Source organism: Nicotiana sylvestris, chromosome 1, assembly GCF_000393655.2.
Source record: "Nicotiana sylvestris chromosome 1, ASM39365v2, whole genome shotgun sequence".
NCBI lineage: Eukaryota > Viridiplantae > Streptophyta > Magnoliopsida > Solanales > Solanaceae > Nicotiana > Nicotiana sylvestris.
This window is the reverse complement of record NC_091057.1, coordinates 184,993,243-185,015,079: the sequence shown is the minus strand read 5'-3', so window position 1 is coordinate 185,015,079 and position 21,837 is coordinate 184,993,243. Positions and strand designations below refer to the sequence as shown.

The 21,837-nt window shown below is 37.3% G+C and overlaps 1 protein-coding gene and 1 long non-coding RNA gene across 2 annotated transcripts; both read right to left on the bottom strand.

Moving 5' to 3' along the window:
- Positions 1 to 3,748: 3,748 nt before the first annotated feature.
- On the bottom strand, positions 3,749 to 10,046 carry LOC138881289 (uncharacterized). The gene is made up of 3 exons (XR_011403386.1): positions 9,959 to 10,046; positions 8,968 to 9,114; positions 3,749 to 3,935 (listed from the first exon to the last, which is right to left on the bottom strand). It is a non-coding gene; the product is annotated as an uncharacterized lncRNA (long non-coding RNA).
- Positions 10,047 to 18,376: 8,330 nt separating this feature from the next.
- LOC104230543 (dirigent protein 23-like) lies at positions 18,377 to 19,197 on the bottom strand. Its single transcript, XM_009783377.2, has one exon. It carries the CDS (start codon positions 18,950 to 18,952, stop codon positions 18,398 to 18,400), a length of 555 nt encoding a protein of 184 aa, XP_009781679.1. The 5' UTR covers positions 18,953 to 19,197; the 3' UTR covers positions 18,377 to 18,397.
- Positions 19,198 to 21,837: the final 2,640 nt, after the last annotated feature.

The following is a 21,837-nucleotide window of genomic DNA, read 5'->3' as shown; positions in this document are numbered from 1 at the left end:
GTACTTTATCGAACTTAAGACTATTTCTATCTCTTGTTTCATAGCCTTGTATATCTATCCTTATGGATTTACTACATCTAGGTAGGTTATACTATACCATAAAACTTACTTCGGTTTATTATTACCGAGGTTTGCTACCCAACTCCAGGTTACTCTCTCGCTGCTTATCCTATATGTATAAATCTAAGTCCTTTAGTGCTTCCTCATTATTATTCATCTAAGAATAACAAACAAATCTCATCTCGAACTTTGGAACTTGTACCCATCTATTGTTTATTCACCTTAATGTTGATCTATAATCTATCACTGATAACTTGCAACCTCTTACGTAATACACTGTCACTAGGGCTCACATCTTATCGGGGAACATATGAAGTGATTTTCCTGATCCACCTAGGGATAATACTATACTTCAATAACCGTATTTCATTTCTCCCAACGCGATTCATCATATGGGGGTATTCTAATCTCGTACAATTAATGAAATCCCTTTCTCGTTAAATCGTTACTCAATCAAAGGCCTAAGTATCATCCTCTTATCTATCACCCTTATTCTACTGCCAGGGCAGCATTCCATCTCTTCTAAATGCACCTAGTCTCAGACTCCTCTGTGTTCATTCAGGCTGTACCGAGCTTTTTATTACATATGGAAATCATCAGCTCCCTTGTTTTGATGGGTTTAATCCCGAGGACATACATATTCTCGTCACCTTCTCACTCACCTTTTCATATCCTTACTCCTATCTACCTAAAACCTTGTTGCTCTACAATACTTTACCTTAGGACCTACACCGATCTATTTATACTACTCGCAACCTTCCTTTAACTTGCTAGCACCATAAATTTCCTTTCGTGCCTTCTCAGTTGTCCTTAAATGTAAGCAATTACTTTTGCTGGTCGTTCTATCACTTGTTGCATGAATACTTGGCTTGTCTTTTTGCCCACGAATACTATAATTTCTTGTACCTCATATGATCTCAAACATCACCTTTGATAGCTTTTTTTTTACCATTCCTTAGCCATGATAGGTGCCACTTTCTTATGGAGTGTATACAATATTGTAGTGAGACTGTTGTTACAGGATCATTTACTCTCTAGCTCACTATGCTTAGGTGGAAACTTTCTTCCTTATTTCCTCAGCTAGTCTTTCAGTGTAGTACTTAGGGAGACCTTCTGGCTCTTGTAAAGTTGCGAGCTTGATATATCGTACACCCGAAGGTGATTTTCGTTATTCTTACTCGCCCATAATAATCCTTAGTTACATAAATTTATGCCTTTGTGCTCGTAGGGTTACTTCTAAGCTCAAATTTTTATTGTCTCCTTAGTGGCACTCTCTCTTATTTTTATAAACCTTAAAAATGGTACCTTTAATTGCCTCAACTCCTATCTGAATTTTTTTTCAAATGATTGCGATCTCGTATCTGCGAGACTGAATTCACTATGTTGCGGTTCACTACATTTATCTTGCATGATCTATTGATTTATCCGTGACCTCTTGTCTAGCCATAACTGGGCTCTTCCTGAATCAACTACTAACTACTCGTTGGTCCATTCTCATATATATATTCTGCATAATCCCTCTTGTGATATATCCTTTGTCTTAACTTATCTCTCGCCACTAGCTCCTAATGTATCAAGTGTCCATTCACACTTATTTATCAATAACATCCTGGCCGGAAACTTTTACTGCCTCTCCCCGGTGTCGTGCTTGTATAATGTTCTGGAGTCGCAATATATCTGTAGGAACTAAATAAATGCAACATCATCCCTTTCTCTTTTTTACCACATTCTTCCTTTACCATTCCATAGTTAACTGAACCGCTTAACTCCGACTTAATATCATATCACACCATATTCCCCCTTCAGGGGAGTACTAAGATTTAGTACTACGACGATCTACCTATAGTTGTTTTACCTCTTCATCTTTAGCGTCTTTTCACATTATCAATGAACCTTAATCACCTTATGGTAACCTTCTGTACCAGGGATAACTAAATTTCTTACGCATGAAGGTGACACCTACGGTAACTGGCACACTTAGTCCCTTAAGATTAACTCTGCTCAGAGTGTTTGCTTTAGGTAAGCGACTTCCTAAATAACCTTTAAAGGTTATTCGTCTGTTGTCTATTCTATTATTGTTGGAGCACGATCTTTGAAATTCTCACGATGTCGACGATTATCAAATCCTCCGGTCCCTAATTCATGTTCGGTTTTATCTTGTTCACCAGCCCATACTGATTTTTATTACTCTGGGGTCTAACCTTTCCTCCTGGTAATCACGTTGAAGTCACCAACTCATTTCTCGAAATAAGAATATGACTTTATGGCTTATACTCTTTTATTGCCTTAAGGCTTGTCACCTCTTGTATTTTCCTTCACTTGACTATAGACTCTATCATCGTGTCATATTTTGATTTACTGTTATCACCCATATATCACATCTTACTCATGATGCTTCATTTATTTTCTTCTTATTCTCCGGATAATATTTCTTTTGTCTATCACTTTATTCTGAAAACTTCAATAAAAAGTTCTTTCCCTATAAGCTCCCCTAGCTTCATCTCACTGGCTCTTGGAAATGCCTAACATTCTTTTTTTTTTACTCGGGGCTAGAGTCATACTAAGGTAAATATTTGTCCCTTCTAGGATCCCACTGCCTATCTTCTGAAATTTTTGAATATTCCAGTATTCGTATCTGATTGTACTACTCTAGAGTTCACCATCTGGGTGTCTTAGAAGGAGATCTATTACCACATTTGCACCATCTTTCGGAAACGTTAGTTAATGATAACAACCTATCCACAATTTTTGGGTTACTCTAACTCCAACTGGATCCTGATATCCCATCTTTCTCTTAAATAATATCTGTTAGCTCCCATAGAACATAACTGAGATGGGTGTGGCCAATTGTACTTACCTCTGTCATTGATGAAGGTACCAAAATGCTTATATTTCTCTGCCTGATTTGAAAATATTGATAATCTTCATTATCTGGGTGCCTCGTACCCCTCTTCACCTTACTTCTTTTACTTGTTAAAACTTGTATCTAGCTTCTGAATTCCTCATAGATTTTCACCATATTCGTGAATAGATATCCGTGCCTTAAGGCTCCTTATTAAGAAGCATACACATCTTAGTACACACATGATCTGTTGAAGACCTCATATTTACTCATCATAAGCATGATGTGAAATCGAGTTCCTCTGACTCAACTCTTCCACATCCACATGCAATCTCTTACCAACTGTCTTTGTGGATGTAGGTATCGTTGTATTACGACTAAAGTCGAATTTAGGAGTTTGAATTCTTACAACTGAGCTCTACTGCACGATCTAGAGTAAGAAGAAAGAGTGACAGACCTAAATGCCCTGTAGCCTCCTGCTTATAAGTGTGGTGCACAACACACCCATAAACAAGACTCTACTAGACACGGCTTGTAGACTCCCTAGGACAGAACTGCTCTGATACCACTTCTATCACGACCCAAACCGAAGGGCCGCGACGGGCACCCGGTGCTTTACTCAACCGAGTACCAACGTAACATATCTTTCTTATCATATTATCATGAGTAAATGAGCCAGAAAACCCGTCATGAGATAACAAGAATAAAACATAAGGGAATACTCAACATATGGAGACCCAATATGATATACAAACTTATATATATGACATGCGAGCCTATAAGGCCGACATGACCATTAGTAAACTCGAAACATAGGCCGACAAGGCCATACAAGTATCCATACACCTGACATCTGTCTACAAGCCTCTAAAAGTACATAAAATCATAAAGGTCGGGACAGAGCCCCGCCATACTAATCAATACATATCCAAAGCATATTGACCAAATAGGCAACTCTAGAGCAAGTGGAGTGCACCAACACCTTCGCTGAGCTGATAGCCTACTGGAGGACTGTCAACCTATCAATCAAGACCTGCGGGCATGAAGTGCAGCGTCCCCAGGCAAAAGGGTCGTCAGTACGAATAAAGTACCGAGTATGTTAGGCAGGAAAGCATAAACAAGAACAGTAATGTAATGAGAGAGATAGATGAGATACAACCTGTAACATCAGAGTGCCTCTGGGGGTTACTGAAATGAAATGCATAATACATATATACACATAAACTTTTTAAAACATTCGCCTCTGTGGGCATCATCATCATCATATCGTACCCGGCCTCAAAGAGGATTCGGTAAAAGCGTACCCGACCATCATAAGGTTCGGTAGAATCGTACCTGGCCACGTGGAGCTCGGTAAAACCCAACTGATCAGTGGCTGCACAATATGTGCCGGACCCGACCGACTATAGCGCGACTCGGTAGAGTAAAATAGATACATATACATAATGCATGCTCGACTCGTGATAGATACATATACATAATGCATGCTCGACTCATGGAATCACATTCTAAACCTTTTGGAGTGACTTAAGAACATTATGGACATCCCTACCATCAATATGAACCTTAGTAGGATTTAAGGATCATACACACTTGTTTAGAATAATTTTATAAGGAAAGAACAACATGGACAACCTTAGTTGCTAGGAGTAGAGTCATTATGAAATAGCGTATCGTTTATGTTCATTTCATTTTAGACCATGCCAAAAGAAAGAAGAAAGTGCCTTAACATACCTTAAACCCGTTGAGTCCTTAATCCCTTCCAAGCAACTCTTCAAACAAGTCAACTCAATCTATCATAGTATAAGGAGATTCAAAATCAGTGCTGAGCAAAGGCTAAGTCTATAACTTAAGCTAGTAGCTCGTTTACGTAAATTTGGGCAGCATCTCCCTTGTAACAAGGGCCTCCTCCAATACCATATACCAACAACAATTACCAGAGCAATCCATCAATACATAATTATCAATATCAAGACACCATATAACAACAACAAGTCACAACTACATTACGACGAGCGGCAAGCTCCGATTGGAATCCGTATACCCCTTATCAATCCTTATAGACTTCTTACTTCAACATAAAAGTATCATTAACATGATAATGAAGTCATTAATCAATGATTCCAGCCTTATACCATATATTTATAACAACGAAAATAATCCACAACTTCAACTATCCTCAATTAGCAACTTTATTCACTAGTTCATGTCTAGCCCATCCATTTAACTTAATCAACATCAAGATAACCTTAGGCACAAGCAAGATCACAATATACATACCTTATACAGTAACTTCAAGTCAAAATCCAAGTTATATTCAGTTTACAACAACCCTTAATAGCAATACAACACCATAGAAGTGACTTAAGCTAAGTCCAAGTATTATCTTATAGTTTATCATCCTAACAACTTAACCAACATACAAGCAAGCTTAAGCACAATTAGTAGGTTGTTATACTCACCTTATACAGCAGCAACAACTTGGAATTTCATCCAAATACAGCCCACAACAATCCTCAATGACAACACAACCTCAAAGAGGTGTTGTTCTTCACTAGAACTAAGTTTTGATGTTGAAATATGGTGTAATCACTTTGGAATCACTTCAAACCCTTGTGGTATATGTTTAGGAGGGTTAGGAGAAGTTTGGAGACGAATTTTAGTTGAAAAATGAGCAAAAATAGGCGTCCAAATCGTTTATAAATTGAAGTAGGTCAACCACCGCCTAAGTGGGTCCCATTGGGAGCTGCTTGCGTAGTCTCGCGAAAACACGAAATATCTCTCTACTCCGATGTCTATTGACAAACGGTTTAATGAGTTAGAAACTAGACTCGTAGACCTTCAATTTGGCAGGTAGAACACCCCATGATTCCAAGTATATTTGGAGAAATTCTCAGATACATTTGACCTAAATTTCAGCAAATTTATGAATGTAACTTGTGATGACCTTTGCCAACTCTTGTTCCACAACTTGCTTGACTTCAAAATGTAGAAAATGAATATCATACGACTAAAATAACTCATACAACCTCCTTATCATGTTAATAACCCTAGTCTCACCCCAAAGTACATGTTATAACATTCAAAACTTGTCGACTTTCGACGAAACTTATTTTCTTCAATTGGTTTAGCTTCTAAGATTTCCAACCCTCTTGGTACTCGTTATTCATGATCTTAAATATTTGTAACCTACAAGGTAACATGATTAACTTACTTTATTTGCTTCCAAATAGAATCTCATTTCCGAGCTTATATCAATGACTTACGATGTACTCTCACGTATGAAAACTTGGGGTGTAACAGACATACCGAAGCTACTGCAACTCTCGGAATTCCATTCTGATCCCTATACAAAAATTTCGCCTAACAACCGGAAATCGCCAAAATATCGATTTCGCCAATTCGAGCCTAAATCTACTACGAGCCTCCAAAATTCATTCTGATCGCACTTCTAAGCCACAAATCACCTCCCGAAGCTAACCGAACTATCGGAACTCACACCCGATCCCTCTAATACATAAGTCAACATTTGATTGACTTTTTTAACTTAAACTCACTCTAAAGAGACTAAGTGTCTCAAACCTTGCCAACTTCTTTCCGAACTCGATCCGACCAGCCCGATACCACAGGATATAGATAATTAAAGCATAGCAAAGCAGTAATAGGAAAAACGAAGCGACAACTCATGAGACGACTTGTCGGGTCGTCACACTCACTCTGGTCAAATTCATCGACAATAAATTATGAAATAAAGGGGCAATTGACACTCTCATGATGTGTAACTCGTAATGCAAAGACAGAGAGAAGTATTTGTTAGTAATATGTATTTGTAAAATAATTCTGGAGAATATAAAATAACGTATAAACAGAATTTAAAAACAGAAACAAAATTTTAATCCGAGCCCACTAAATTCACAGTGTTTCCTTAAGGAATTTAATCCCCTCTTAATACCCAAGGTTATGATTATTTCCTCCCAAGATAGAATGAATTACACACTGGTGTAGTGGTACTTCAAACCCTAGTGTTTCAGCGAACACAAAGTTCGGTAGCAAATCACACTTACTGTTGCTTTGTTTGATGTTAAAAGTATGCAGAAGAAGGAGGAGAAACTCAAAAAATCGTATGGAAATTCTGAGAGAATAGACTTGTATTTATAGCCAAAGTTGGGTTGAAATCTGAAGAGGTGCAACTCTTCAGAATGGTTGTTTATGCAAAACGGTCATAGCATAAATGCAATAACATAACAGAAATAGCGTAACAGAAACTGAATGTAAAGACGGGAAAAGTTGCAACTTTTTGAGAAAGAGGCATAGGATAGTGTTAGACGCATACATAAATAATAATTTTTGGGAAAACAAGAAATTAAGAATGGTAATTTTTTTAGAAAACTGGAAAATGTGTTTCCTTGGCAAAGGAAAGTGCCACGTAACCTTGATGACTTGAACACTAAGTTATTCCTTAGACAACTACATCCTCTTTTTCAATTTTCATAACTAAAATTACCTTTTCTCAAAATCGTCGCAAGGATCACTGATTTAATGAAATATTTCTATTTACTAAACGTCTAGCAAAAGTACATTTTCCGGATAGAAAAATCAAGGAGAGAAACGGCAATTAAAGAGAAAAGTGAAATAGGTTCACAAGAAAATCAACAAGTGACAAAGAATACATATGACTTAGTAACATTGTACTCAATATGATAGCATACCCTATATATGATATTACTCAGAAATAGTTATTTGCGGTGGCAACACCCTTAGCTAGCCGGAAAACTGCAAAAATACCGATAACCGGCATCTCTCAGTATTCGTCGAAAATAGGGCTTCGGCCAAGGACACCGAGAGTGCTACCATTGTACTTTCCCTCAGTGAACATAAAGTTGAAACTCATCAACAGATTGAATTCATTTAGAGAAGCTGAGCTCGCAGTTCCCTGGGTTTGACCAATCGTCGTTGAATTGGGCTCCGATCCCGCCGTCACCCGTCAGTCGGTCGTCAAAGATTGCCAATAGGCCAAATGTCGCGGGCGACTGAGAAGTAGAATTGTCCTAGGCTATTTGAACTGCATTTGGTTTTTTGCCACTAACTATATCGCGGAGATAGAAATGGAGATTGGTTAAGGTTAGAAATATGCTTTAGAAACTGCTCTCAATATAATTATTTACTGTAGTAATTTAATTTGAAATTTAAATAATTTTGAACTAGTCTTTAGGAGTAAACTAGTCTCTAGAAGTTTGTTACTTTCAGTCGATTTTGTGAATTTTTAGGTCTTTTAACTTAGTATTTCTCTTCTAAATTGTAGTCACGATGCAATAAAATTATATAGAATTTTCAACTTCATTAGAGTTCCTTTTACATCTACTCAAGTATATTCCTTTTATTTTCCTTAGTTTCTTTTATCAAAAACCAACAATTGCTATCAGATCCATCTTCTTAAGGGATCCGAGTAAAAAAAATAATCTTGAAATCGGTTTATTCTGCAGCAGTAAATGATCGTTACAATATGGATTCCAGAGAGTGAAACGAGTTTTTCTCAATTGGCTCCTCCAACCTTTGATGGTGAAAATTACCAACTATGGGCAGTGAGAATGGAGACTTACTTGGAGGCTTTTTAGATCTTTGGGAGACCGTGGAAGAGAATTATGATGTTCTTCCGCAACTTTATTTGCTGAAACTCTAGCCTTTGTTGGAAAAAAAAACAGAAAATCAAAGGCGAATGCAACTTTGTTTGCTAGTGTGTCTGCAATAATTTTCACGAGAGTTATGACTCTCAAATCAACAAAAGAAATTTGAGATTATCTGAAGGAAGAATATACAGGAGATGAAAGAATACGAGGCATGAAGGTGTTGAATTTAATAAGGGAATTCGAGTTATAGAAAATGAAGGAATCTGAGACCGTCAAAGAATACTTAGATCGGTTGATTGGAATTGTTAACAATATAAGATTGCTTGGTACTAAATTTAAAGATTCAAGAATTGCTTATTTTATTTTTGTTACGGTACCTGAAAAATATGAAATGTCCGTAACTACCTTGTAAAATACAAAGGATCTATCAAAGATTACCTTGGCAGAATTGTTAAATATATTGAAGGCACAAGAGCCAATGAGGCTTATGAGGCAAGACGGTATGGTTGAAGGAGCCCTGACAGCCAACCTCAAAATTCAAAGCAAGGGTAACATTGCAAAGAAATATTACCCACCTTGTTAGCACTGTTGCAAAAAAGGTCATCCACCATTCAAATGTTAGAAGAGGGAAGATGCAAAGTACAAAATTTGCAAACAAATTAGTCATGAAGCTGTAATTTACAAAGGCAAATCTCAAAAGCATGAAGCAGATGCCCAAGTCGCCAATGAAGAAGAAGAAGAAGATCATTTGTTTGTGGCAACTTTTCTTTCAATTAAGAAATCTGATTTTTGGATAATTGATAGTGGTTGTACAAACCACACGACATATGATATAAATCTTTTCAAAGAATTCACGTATATGGGAAATAAGATAGTCAGAATTAGGAATGGTGATTATATTCTTGCTAAAGGAAAAGGAACTGTTGCAATCGCAACAAATTTAGGTACTAAGAAAATTTTAGATGTTCTTTATGTTCCTGATATTAATCTAAATTTATTGAGTGTTGGACAACTAATGAAAAATGGATTTAAAGTATTCTTTAAAGATAAATATTTTTTCATTTATGATGCAACTGGACTTGAGATTTTAAGGGTTAAAATGAGAGGTAAAAATTTCTCATTAGATCCAACAAAAGATGAAAAATGGAGCCAAAAGAATCTACAAAGTGCAGATAATCCTCCAACTGAAAACATATGTGAAAATGAGGTACAGAAGAAGTTGTCAACATTTTGGGAAAAACAAAATATGGAAGAAAGTTGACAAGCCTCAAGGCAAAATACAAATCTGAAAGAAAGTTGATATTCCTCAAGGCAAAATGCAAATGAAGCCAAAAAAAGAGCCAACTTATTTTATTGACAAGCATGATTTGCAACAAAAATTGAACTCAATTTACTGCAAGTACAAAGATCAGTTGGCAGATTTACGTACAAAGTCGATTCCAAGTAAAGGTTTACAAGACATAAATTTAGAATTTGCAGCTTCAAAAGCAAGGAAAAGTGTTAGAAATATGCTTTAGAAGGTGCACTCAGTAAAATTATTTTACTGTTTCAGCTTAAGAGTTATTTAGTGCAGTAATTTCGTTTGAATTTTAAATAATTTTGAACTAGTCTTTAGGAGAGAACTAGTCTCTAGGAATTTGTTATTTTCAGCCAATTTTGTGCTGATTTTTAGGTCTTTTAGGTTAGTATTTCTCTGATAAATTGTAGTCAAGATGCAGTGAAATTATATAAAATTTTCAACTTCAGTTCTTTAGAGTTCCTTTTACATATATTCCAGTATATTCTTTTATATTTTCCCGTCATCTTCCCCTGTTTCCCCTGTTTCCCTTTGGAACTAGTTTTCAACTGCTTTGGGTTCTTGCATAATGCCATAAGCCACCGACATGAAAATGACAATAGAGAACGATAGGATTTGGGTTAGCTGTACCATATTCTCTTCTAAGTGAGTTTTGTTTTCAAAATTCACTTTCTTAACTAAGAAATCACAACATGTAAATTATGAATATAGGTGAAAGTTCCCGTTGACAAGTGAAAAGTATATATATAACCCTACTTTTGTGTGGGCTGGAGCAATATTAGTTTCCAAAGACATATTCTTCACATTAGGGTTCGAATAACTGCATTAAGGTACTCCCTCTATTCCAATTTATGTAAACTTATTTCCTTTTTGGTTCGTTCCAGAAAGAATGAACCCTTTTTAAATTTGGTAACAATTTAACTTAAACTTACAATTCTACCCTTAATGAGAAGCTTTTATAACCACACAAATACTCTGGGGCCCATTTGGACTTGTTTAGAATCATAAATTCTAAAAATCTTTATTTTTTTCTTAAACTCCATGTCCAGTCAAACACGTTCACATAAATTGGAACGAAGGGAGTAACAGATATACTGGCACATACAGTAGCACCTCACGGGGCGGCTTTGACCTTTAGACTTGATGAAAAGGCACATTCAGTTTATTGGTAGGGTCGTTTGGGACTTTGACCCTTGACATTTGGCGAAATTTGTTACTCTCATTTGTTAAAGTTTATGAATCTATTTTTTTTGTTCAAAAAAGAATGATTCCTTTCTAAATTTGATATTAGTTTAGCTTAAATTTATAATTTCACCCTTAATAATAAGTTTTTATAACCACATAAATACTCTGGGCCCTTTTTAAATTTGTTTTGGACCACAAATTTTAAAAGTATTCATTTCTTTAAATTTCGTGTTCAATTAAACAAGTTCACACAAATTAGAACGAAAGGAGTAGTATACATGCATTAGAAAAAAACAAAAGCAACTAAAGATAAAGGAAAAAAAAGGATGTCGATGATTGAACTTCATGATATAGAGCTATGATTTCTGGTTCAGCTTTGAGCTTTCTTTGCATTCATGGAAACGCTTCTAAAGTTAGACACAATTACTCTTATTTGAATTTGTAGAGACATGCCAAGTGCCAACCTGTAAAAATTGGCGAACCTAGAAATTTTGTAAAAGTTGTTGAAGGTTTAATATATATTCATAAAAAGTAATTTTTGACCTATATATAGTAGTATAATTTCTTAAATACTCAGTATAATTTTTTAATGCATATAGTTTCGCCCCTACCGATAATTACTTACGTACGTAGAAAGTCATTGGAGGTTGCCAAATAAATTCATTTCAAATTGGAAAAAGAAGAAAGGAAGCTTATAATATAGAGTACATAAAAGGAGGTTGCCTTTTGTTTTATTTTGTCTAGGATGAAATATTCGACTTGTGACCTACCTCGAAGGTAAGAGTGGCAAACGGGCGGATCGGATCGGATATGGTTTGGGTCGAAAATGTATAATGAAAAAATAGATAAATTATCTTATCAGACCCATATTTAATACGGATAAAAAATAGATTAATCGGAGGATAATATGGGTTAACGGATTAACCGTATTATCCATGACTTCTTGCATATGATCAATTTTGGGAGAATTCTTTGTCTCCCTAATTTGAGAAACCCCCAATTTGAGACTTTACAAATAGTATAAAAGTTAGGCCCGTCGGTTATCCATTGGTTATCCATTTTCTAAATGGACAATATGATTCTTATCCATATTTGATCCGTTTTTAAAAAGTTCATTATCCAACCCATTTTTTAGCGAATAATATGGATAGTTAACTATTATCTTTTAAACATTTTGCCAACCCTACTCGAAGGGAAGCTTACCGATTCAAATGTTAGATGCGGCACAATCATGCATATTGCTGCATTCCTTTATCATGATTAAGTGATATATATTCTTAAATTAATTTGTGACTCTTATAATTAGGTTGGTTGATTTGATGTAAACACTCATAAGAGTAAGCATTTATCGTTGAGGTATTGTTGTGCATATGCATTGATTGTGTGTTATTGGCTAATGACTAATCCCATACTTTTAGTTTCTACAATTAGTTTGATCTTTGATAATACTATATACGGTAGAAATCGAGGCTACCCGATTTCGTGAGCTCGAGGGTCATTTCGAGAGCGAGATCGAAAAACACTAGGAGCAAGCCCGATTGGAGGCTTCGAAGATAAAGATGTCCGATGAACATCGAGGCCGAACGTGACCGGCCTCGGATAATGCCGTTACGAGTTTGTAACAGAATGAGCAAGATCCCCGCCACGTCCCCTAAATCATGGCGTAAATCCCAGGACAAATTTGTACGAATCCGTACTAGCCGGTTAGACAGATGTCCCAATAAGATTCTTTACTGTAAATAGAAATGTACCTTATTTAGGGTTCCTCTATTATATAAAGGGGACTCCAATCATTTGTAACACAATCTAATCATAAGCAAAGAATATACTATCCTGTTTTTCTCTCTTACTGTTCATTAGAATTGTCTTTTACATTTATCGTTCTTACTTTGTTGCTCTTAGTTCATCTCGAGGTCACTAAGCTCGAGGTCACCTTTCTTAAGTAACATTGGTTTGATTCATTTATTTCTTTCATTTTTACTTCATATTTCATGATTATTAATTGGTATTGCACTAAATCACATATCTTTAAAACCTCAAATCAAGTTTAATTGTTACTCATATTTTCGAGGTAAATAGTTTGGCATCCACCGTGGGGCTAAAGATAAAGTGGTTATTTCAGTACTGATTCTGATAACACACGTTATTTTTACACTTGTTCTTGTCAAAGATTCTTTGTTTTCAGGTTAAAACATGTCAAACTCAAAAAATCCTCCCGTGCACGGCGATGACGGTCTTAGATTTCATGGGGAAAACAAAAATGTAGCTGTTCCGGGAACCGGTATACCACCAATTAACTCTGGAGAAGTGCCAAATGTGGAACCAGTCGATGTTAGTTCACACATTGCTTTAAATGCGGATTTAGGCGCAGACCCCGAGGGAAGTGTACGTAGGGAAGTCAGATCTGGTGGCCAAGGAACATAAGGTACAGGAAACGGGGAATCAACCTTCAAGTAATATTAGAGATGCTACAAGCTCAACAGATTTCCATCGCTCAACTTCAAAGTTAGAATAAAACTCTAAATGTGGTCGAACCAGGGAACACTCGACATACTGAGCTGGTGCCGGAGGGATCAAATGGTAATGGCTCGGGGATTGACCCCATAATTATGAAGATGCTCGAGGAACTCACCAAGAGAATCGAGTCCGGGGAAAAAAGATCGAGGATAATGACAAAAAATGGAGACTTATAACTCCCGTGTTGATCAAATATCGGGGGCATCCCCGATCTTAGAAGGGCTAGATTCTAAAAAGTTCATGCAAAGACAATTCCCCCTAGTGCGGCTCCGAAGCAAATTCCCAAAAAGTTCTGTATGCCCGAGATTCCCAAGTATAATGGAACGACCGATCCGAATGAACACGTCACCTCGCATATGTGCTCCATCAAAGAAAATGACTTGGAAGATGACAAAATTGAATCCGTACTACTGAAAAAGTTCGGGGAGACTCTGTCCAAGGGTGCCTTGATATTGTATCATAACTTACCCCCTAATTCTATTGATTCGTTTGCTATGCTTGCAGATTCTTTTGTAAAAGCACATGCCGGAGCCATTAAAACAACGAGGAAGTCAGACTTTTTCAAGGTAAGGTAGAAAGAAAACAAGATGCTCAGGGAATTCGTATCTCGATTCCAAGCACAGAGAATGGATTTGCCTCAGGCCACCGATGACTGGGCCATTCAAGCTTTCACTCAAGGTCTCAACACTCGGAGTTCTATAGCTTCACATCAATTGAAACAAAGTTTGCTCGAGTACCCGATTATCACTTGGGCCGACGTACATAATTGGTACCAATCGAAGATTAGAGTCGAAGGATTCCTTTGGGGTCCGTTTATCCTAGCAGGCCCATGGGTATGATCAAGGGGATGTCGATTGAGAACAGAGGTCGAATAGAGATCGATATCAACTGTACAACGGAGACCATAGAGGCAGCGGGTATGGGCGAAGCTTCGCATAAAACGAGAGGAGAAATGGTCGAGGTCAAAATTCACGAGGGCCTGATGTCGAGGAAGATCACATTAAATATCCAAAATACGAATAAAGGTACTACCCCACTTCAACTCTCTCTATTTTTTCGACTAACACTTGCAAGCTATCGACAAGGATCGACATGCAGCTTTGAATCTTAAAGCACGCGTTGCACTCTTTTTTTATTGGACCGGTTTTTATCCCAAAGGGGCTTTTCCGACAAGGTTTTTAATGAGGCAACCATTGTTCGTGCTAACTTAGAGCAGTTCAACGGTATCGCCTACACTATTGGTGGAAAGGTATGAAGAGGGATGTCGCTGAGTATGTGGCTAAATGCTTAGTGTGCCAGCTGGTTAAGGCTGAGCACCAGAGACCAGCAGGACCCTTACAGCCAGTTCAGATACCACAGTGGAAGTGGGACGAGATACCTGAGATAAGCTTCGAGATCTGGGAGGCATTACTTTCGAATGTCCACTTTGTTGCAAGGAAGTTACTTCATGACAATAGGGCCTCGATAGGAAAATGTTGTAAGGGTCAAATGGTCAGATGAGCCGTGCCCATATAGATTACTCGAGCTTTAACATCATGTATAATAGTCTATTGAGAGAAGTATTTTTCCTTGCCGATATCTCATGCTTTTAGAAAAAATTTCTATTTTATACTCTCTATTTATTGTGTAAACAGGCTTAAGGGGCCAATCACAACGGAAGTTCAAACTGCTAACATTTCGAGACCATAAGACCTTAAAGGCGATCCTCGATTTTACGGGCCACGGCCACCCCACTCGGGGACTGACTCTTCGGTCAAGCTCTAAGTAAAACGGAAGATAAGCCCGAAGGGCAAGTTCCGAACTAAAAAGGCTACGGCCAAGTTAACGCAGGTCGGGAGCATCCGAAATTGTAACAAATACAAAAGCCCAAAGGCTATCTTAACCAGAGTTCGAGCAATCTCTCATTCGGGGACTATCTACGAAGCCTAATGGTTAACTTACTTCGAGTTTGAGCAAATTCTCACTCGATCATAAAAGCCCAAGGGCTATCTTAACCCAAGTACGAGCATACCTCGAATGCTCGGGGACTACCTACTCGATCTATCCAAGTTCGAAATCATAAGACCACAAAGAGGCACCCCCCGATACACAGGCCAAGGCCATCATACTCGGGGACTAACTTTTCGGACAAATTCGAGAGGCTATCGAGAAACAAGTCCGGGAGACATACCCAAAGGCTATGGCCATAGTAAAAGGCTACGACCATATTAAAAGGTTACGGCCATATTAAAGACTACGGTCATGTAAAAGGATACGACCGAAATAATGCGGCTCGGAGACGTCCGACTTCCGCCATAAATTATAGGCCTTCAAATACTTCGAAAAATCGGTTAAACTCGGGTACCCTCGGCAAAAGCAAAAAAGGGCTTCGATAAAATCAGCCCTCAAATAATTTAAAGGCTTCGATAACATTAGCTTTCGAAAAATCCTCAAAAGGCATTAACATAAAGGATTCTGATCGATTGAACCCTCGAAACCAACGGGTACAAAAAACACATGCTAAGGCATAAAGAAATTTTCACTAAGTCTTTTAGCCGAAAAGAGGGAAAAATTATAGCCGTCTTAGAGGCTGAATTGGCCTAACTTAAAGAGCTTAAGGGCCGATCTAAAAGAGCCTAAGGGCCAATATAAAAAACCTAAGGGCTAACTTTACTTTGAGTTCGAGCAAATCCTCACTCGACTATAAAGCCTTAGGGCTATTTTCATTTCGAGTTCGAGCAAGTACTCACTCGACTAATAAGCCCAAGGGCTACCAGATTTCAAGAAAATTCTCACTCGAGGACTATCTATGAAGCCTAAGGGCTAACTCTATTTCGAGTTAGAGCAAGTCTTCACTCGATCATAAAAGCCCAAGGGATATCTTAACCCGAGTCCGAGCAAACCCTCATTCGGAGACTATCCATAAAGCCTAAGGGCTAACTTACTTCGAGTTTGAGCAAATCCTTACTCGACTATAAGCCTAAGGGCTATTTTCATTTCGAGTTCGAGCAAGTATTCACTCGACTACTAAGCCCAAGGGCTACCCGAGTTCGAGAAAATTCTCACTCGAGGACTATCTATGAATCCTAAGGGCTAACTCTATTTCGAGTTCGAGCAAGTCTTCACTCGATCATAAAAGCCCAAGGGCTATCTTAACCCGAGTTCGAGCAAACTCTCACTCGGGGACTATCCATAAAGCCTATGGGCTAATTTTACTTTGAGTTCGAGCAAATCCTCGCTCGACCATAAAGCTTAAAGGCTATTTTCATTCCAAGTTCGAGCGTGCACTCACTCAACTATCAAGCCCAAGGGCTACCTTACCTCATCGACTGTTGAGCCTAAGAGCTACTCAAACTCAAGTTCGAATGGTCGTTTGAGGACCATTGATCAGAAACGTTCGAGGAAAGAACTTATTGTCGGTCATTACCATCTCAAACTTTGGACATTCAAAAAGAGTTTTATGCTAAGGCGCTTTGACCCGCACAAAAGGGTAACAGATTCAGAAGCCATGGAAGGAAAATGGCTTTATATAAACCTTTTACAAGAGCCATAGATCACGATCAAGAGTTCCTCGCTAGGGCCGATCGACCTCAAAAACAAAAAATTACTAAGAGCACGAAACGTAAGCGGCACGGTCCTTATTGGTGGAAGTGTATTCGCCCTAAGAATCTTCCCCGCCGTCGGACTCACTAAAAGTTCTCGGAGTTTTCCTCGAGAAAGGCCAACTTCCAAGCTTTCGTTTCTTTAGTCGCTTGCGTTACGATGATGATGTCATTGCAAATCAGGATAAAAATCAAGGACTCAATTCATTTATTGTCGTTATACTCTAAGAAACGCGGGGACTATCTGTATACGGTAGAAATCAGGGCTATCCGATTTCGTGAGCTCGCGGGTCACTTTGAGAGCGAGATCGAAAAACACCAGGAGCGAGCCCGATGGGAGGCTTCGAAGATCAAGGTGTCCGATGAATATCGAGGCCGAACGTGAGCAGCCTCAAGATAATACCGTTACGAGTTTGTAACAGAATGAGCAAGATCCCCGCCACGTCCCCTAAATCATGGCGTAAATTCCGGGACAAATTTGTACGAATTCGTACTAGGCGGTTAGACAGTTGTCCCAATAAGATTCTTTACTGTAAATAGAAATGTACCTTATTTAGGGTTCCCCTATTATATAAAGGGGACCCCAATCATTTGTAACACAATCTAATCATTGGCAAAAAATATACTATCATACTTTTCTCTCTTAATGTTCATCAAAATTGTCCTTTACATTTATTGTTCTTACTTTATTGTTCTTAGTTCATCTCGAGATCACTAAGCCCGAGGTCACCTCTGCTGAGTAATATTGGTTTGATTCAGTTATTTCTTTCATTTCTACTTCATATTTCTTGATTATTAATTGGTATTGAACTAAATCACATATCTTTAAAATTACAAATTAAATTTAATTATTACTTGTATTTTCGAGATAAACAAATACAATTGCAAATACCTTTGAACAAACAAATATTTGCAAATACTGAAGTATTGTTTAGAGTCCGACAGATAAAAATGTTAAAGGGGGTAAGCACCTCAACATTGACATCGAGTTTTCTTTTACAAATTAATAATTGTCTTTTTCTTCTTTTTTCAACTCCATCTATTTTTACCTACCCTTTAATAAAAAGTCCAGAAGTAGTTGACCAGCTTCAACTAAGACGCTGTCGCTGTGCATCAATCATATACTTTAAGAAATTATTGGTTCGGTTATTTTTGTTCAAGTACTTCAATTTCTTTATTGCTCACACATCAATCTCATTCCAAAAAAGCAAAATTAGGCAAGAAAAAATTTAAGAACTAGACTAAATGCATACAGACAAGTTGCATCTATAAGAAAAACAAAAAGAGATCAAATATATGTGACAATGGTAACATTATAGCCAACAATAGCATCACCATTAGGATTAGCCGAATAGGTTTGAGCAATAGCATACCCACGAGCCAACCGGAATAGACCGGTCCCACCAACAATAGCCATTTCACGAACCGGGTTCATTGCCGGGTTCAAGCTTAGCAGGCTAAACGAACTACCTTGGTAAATACCATCTGTGAACCCATAGTTGAGCACCATGATAAGGCCCAAATCAGTTTGACCAGCTGACCCGTAAAGCCCACGGGCTCGGCCCAATAACTTTGAAGTTGGGTCTGGTCCAATAGTAAGTGGATCATCAATCATAAGTAAAGCCCCAAATATTGTAGCCGAATTGTTGGTCTCAGCTGCTTGGGCTATCCTGACTGCACTTGGATTGGATCCACTGAGTTTATCATGAAAATAGAATTGAAGAGTTGTTACTACTTCTTTGCCTGATTCTACCCTCTTGGCCCATGACTCCTGATCTTGTCCTTCAGCCCATCCAAATATTATCACTAACAATATGACAAGTAGAGCAACAACCCTTTCCATGGCCCAATTACTTGCTAGATGTCAATTTTATGGATGAATAAGCGTAATAGAAATGAAAAAATCAATTACAAGAGGAAGCCGAAGATTCCACTTATGATGAGGAGTCGGTGGCTATTTTAAACAGGCAGGTTCGAAAGTTGAGGTCGAAGAATAAAGAAAAAAAAGACAGAAAGGGCAAGATCAAGATTTGAGCTATTGCTTGCTAAGTATTTGTGTGCAACACAAAAATCAAATAGGATATGATAGTGCTTTTTATAAGAAGGGTTGGGGGATTAGTTATAAATTAAAAGCCTCTTTTGACTTTTAAATAAATCAAGCAAACTACATTTCTAACTAATCTGGTCCCACTTAAAGGTTAGAACCTTTATTGAACTCTTGAGAAAGAACAAAAAACAAACAAAACAATTCCATATATTGAGCATAAAGTCAAGTTAGGATTCTAGAAGTTTTAGCATCTTTAGTCATGCATTGGTTTGCCAACACAAAAATACGACAAAAATATATTTCAAATCTTATATATTTCAAAGTTTTAAATTATCAGCCAAGTTTTGTCAAGTATACTAGGAGCAGGTGAGGAGAAAAAAAGATACTAGGAGCAGGTGGGATGGAGAAAATTGTTGTTAGAAATTTAATTAAATAGGATTTACATCCAAAATTGTACTTAACTTGTCCGTTGTTATAATGAGTGTTTCCGTATCTCTTTGGCGTCAAAGTCACATTATTTGAAATTTCTGGACTAATAAGATTTGGTTGCTTTTGTTGCTTCAACTTTTTGTCTTATATTTTTGGCCAAGATTTTTTTTTTTTTCGATTTGGTTCTTTTTCTCTATCACCTTCTGTTTGCCCTTAAACCCGATAACAATTAAATTTGTACACGGTTTTAAAAATATGTGGATAGATTCAACACAAATAATCAAGAATATTGGATAAACGAGTTAAAGACAAAATGAATGATCAAACCAATTATAATGTTAAGGCCCAACTCGAACTTAAATTGAACAGTAGTTTTGCTTTCGATCGAACCTTGGTTCGAAACTAATTGTGAATGAAAAACAGACAGTAAAGTAAGAACTTTGTAATAGCTAAAAAGCATAAAAATGAATTTGTATTGCCTTAATTCGCGCGTTACAATGTGTCTTCTTAAAAAAGAGTTTCCCCTTTGTATAGTAGGAGGGTTTCATCCTTAGTACAATTCTAAAAAGGGTAAAAAGAACTTCCTTTCTCGCCAATTACTTATCCGTATCGGGTGAGATCTGCGCCGTGATATCCGGTTGAGTACGGATATCACGGCACTCTGTTAGTCATGCGCAACCGTTTGCCATATTTCCAAGGTCTTGGAGCTCGTTTTTAGGCCCGGGGAGCAGTGGCGGAGGCAGGATTACCGCCAAGGGGTTCAAAAAGGAAAAAGTTAAAAATGTTGTAACTAGTGGGAATAAAACCAATGACCTTACAAATGTTTTAAACCCCTTCACCACTAAGTTATTCTTATAGGCTATGTCAAATGAATTCAAAACATAATATATAGAGGTAAAAGACAGATTTTATCTTACATATACCGTATAATTTTTCGACGAAAGGGGTTCGGGTGAACACCCTTCCGCCACCCTAAATCCGTCCCTGCCGGGAGTGTTGCTTCATCATGCCCGACGATGAGCACATCATACACCTGTTATAGACCTCGACATGAAAGGCTCCCAGCCTCGATTTCAACTTTATATGTCCGTAACCTTCTTCCGTCTTCCTCATCGGGAAATCGGGTAAGCATTGTTTCGGATTTTACCCGTATACACCTTCCATACTGAAATCATGATAGATAGGTGCTGGGTTTGAGAGGTCTGGTTTGAAAATTTTGACGAGGAAGAGTTGGTAAGTGTCGGTATTTAGTACATCAGTCATCAAAATAATACACCAACCACGAGAATCTCACGTAGTTATGGAGTTTGACAATATTTTCAAGAGTTCCAACTTCGGACGCAACGCAAATACATAATTTAGTTGACCAACGTACCTAATTTTTTTCACTTTTCTAATTCAAAAATCATAATTATAAAAATCATAATTATATTAGGTACGCAACGCAACGTACCTAATATGATTAAAAATCATATTTATAAATGAAAGATGTATAGACATCTGTATACATTTATGTTTTGTTTTTAGTGTGAATATCTTTTGTCATGATTTCTCGTGGCAACATACATGTGAATAAACTATTTCTCTTGAAAGTTCGAAAGCTTTTGCCAAGATGCTTAGGCCTGATGATCAAGGCTAAGGCGTCAATACCATAACCCTAAGACAGGCGGATCTAGAATTTTTATAACATGGGTGCATCATTAAAGAAAGGAGAGAAAAAAAGTATTTAAGTAATATTTGATCTCTGCTATTCTAGGTAAATAACTCAACATTCAATCAAGTGCACTATTTTGCCTCTTTGGAGCATAGGTGCAACAAATAATATTAGACCAATTCTAAAAATAAATATGTACATAAAATACCTAGTTTGGTGGAGAGATCATGAGTTCACTTGCCCCATATATTTGCCTATAAATCCGCCCCTACCACGATTATGGGTTTAATCCTTGCGTAACATGATAGTATAGTCAATGTATATTCTTCCACATTTTAGCTGTTATGTTTCTATTTTACACGTCTTTTAAATTATTATTAAGAGATGGTTTATTATGGTATGTAGTCAATATTTTTTCCTTAAAAAAACAACTAATATTAAATTGGGAAGAAAGTAATTAATTGTATCTTGATTTCCAAAAATGACAAGTATTTTAATTCAATTATTTTTTAGTAACCACGGCAGCTAAAATGTAAGTATTTATTATGGGTCTCCATTGCGTTCTCCAACAACAATAACAATAACATATCCAGTATTA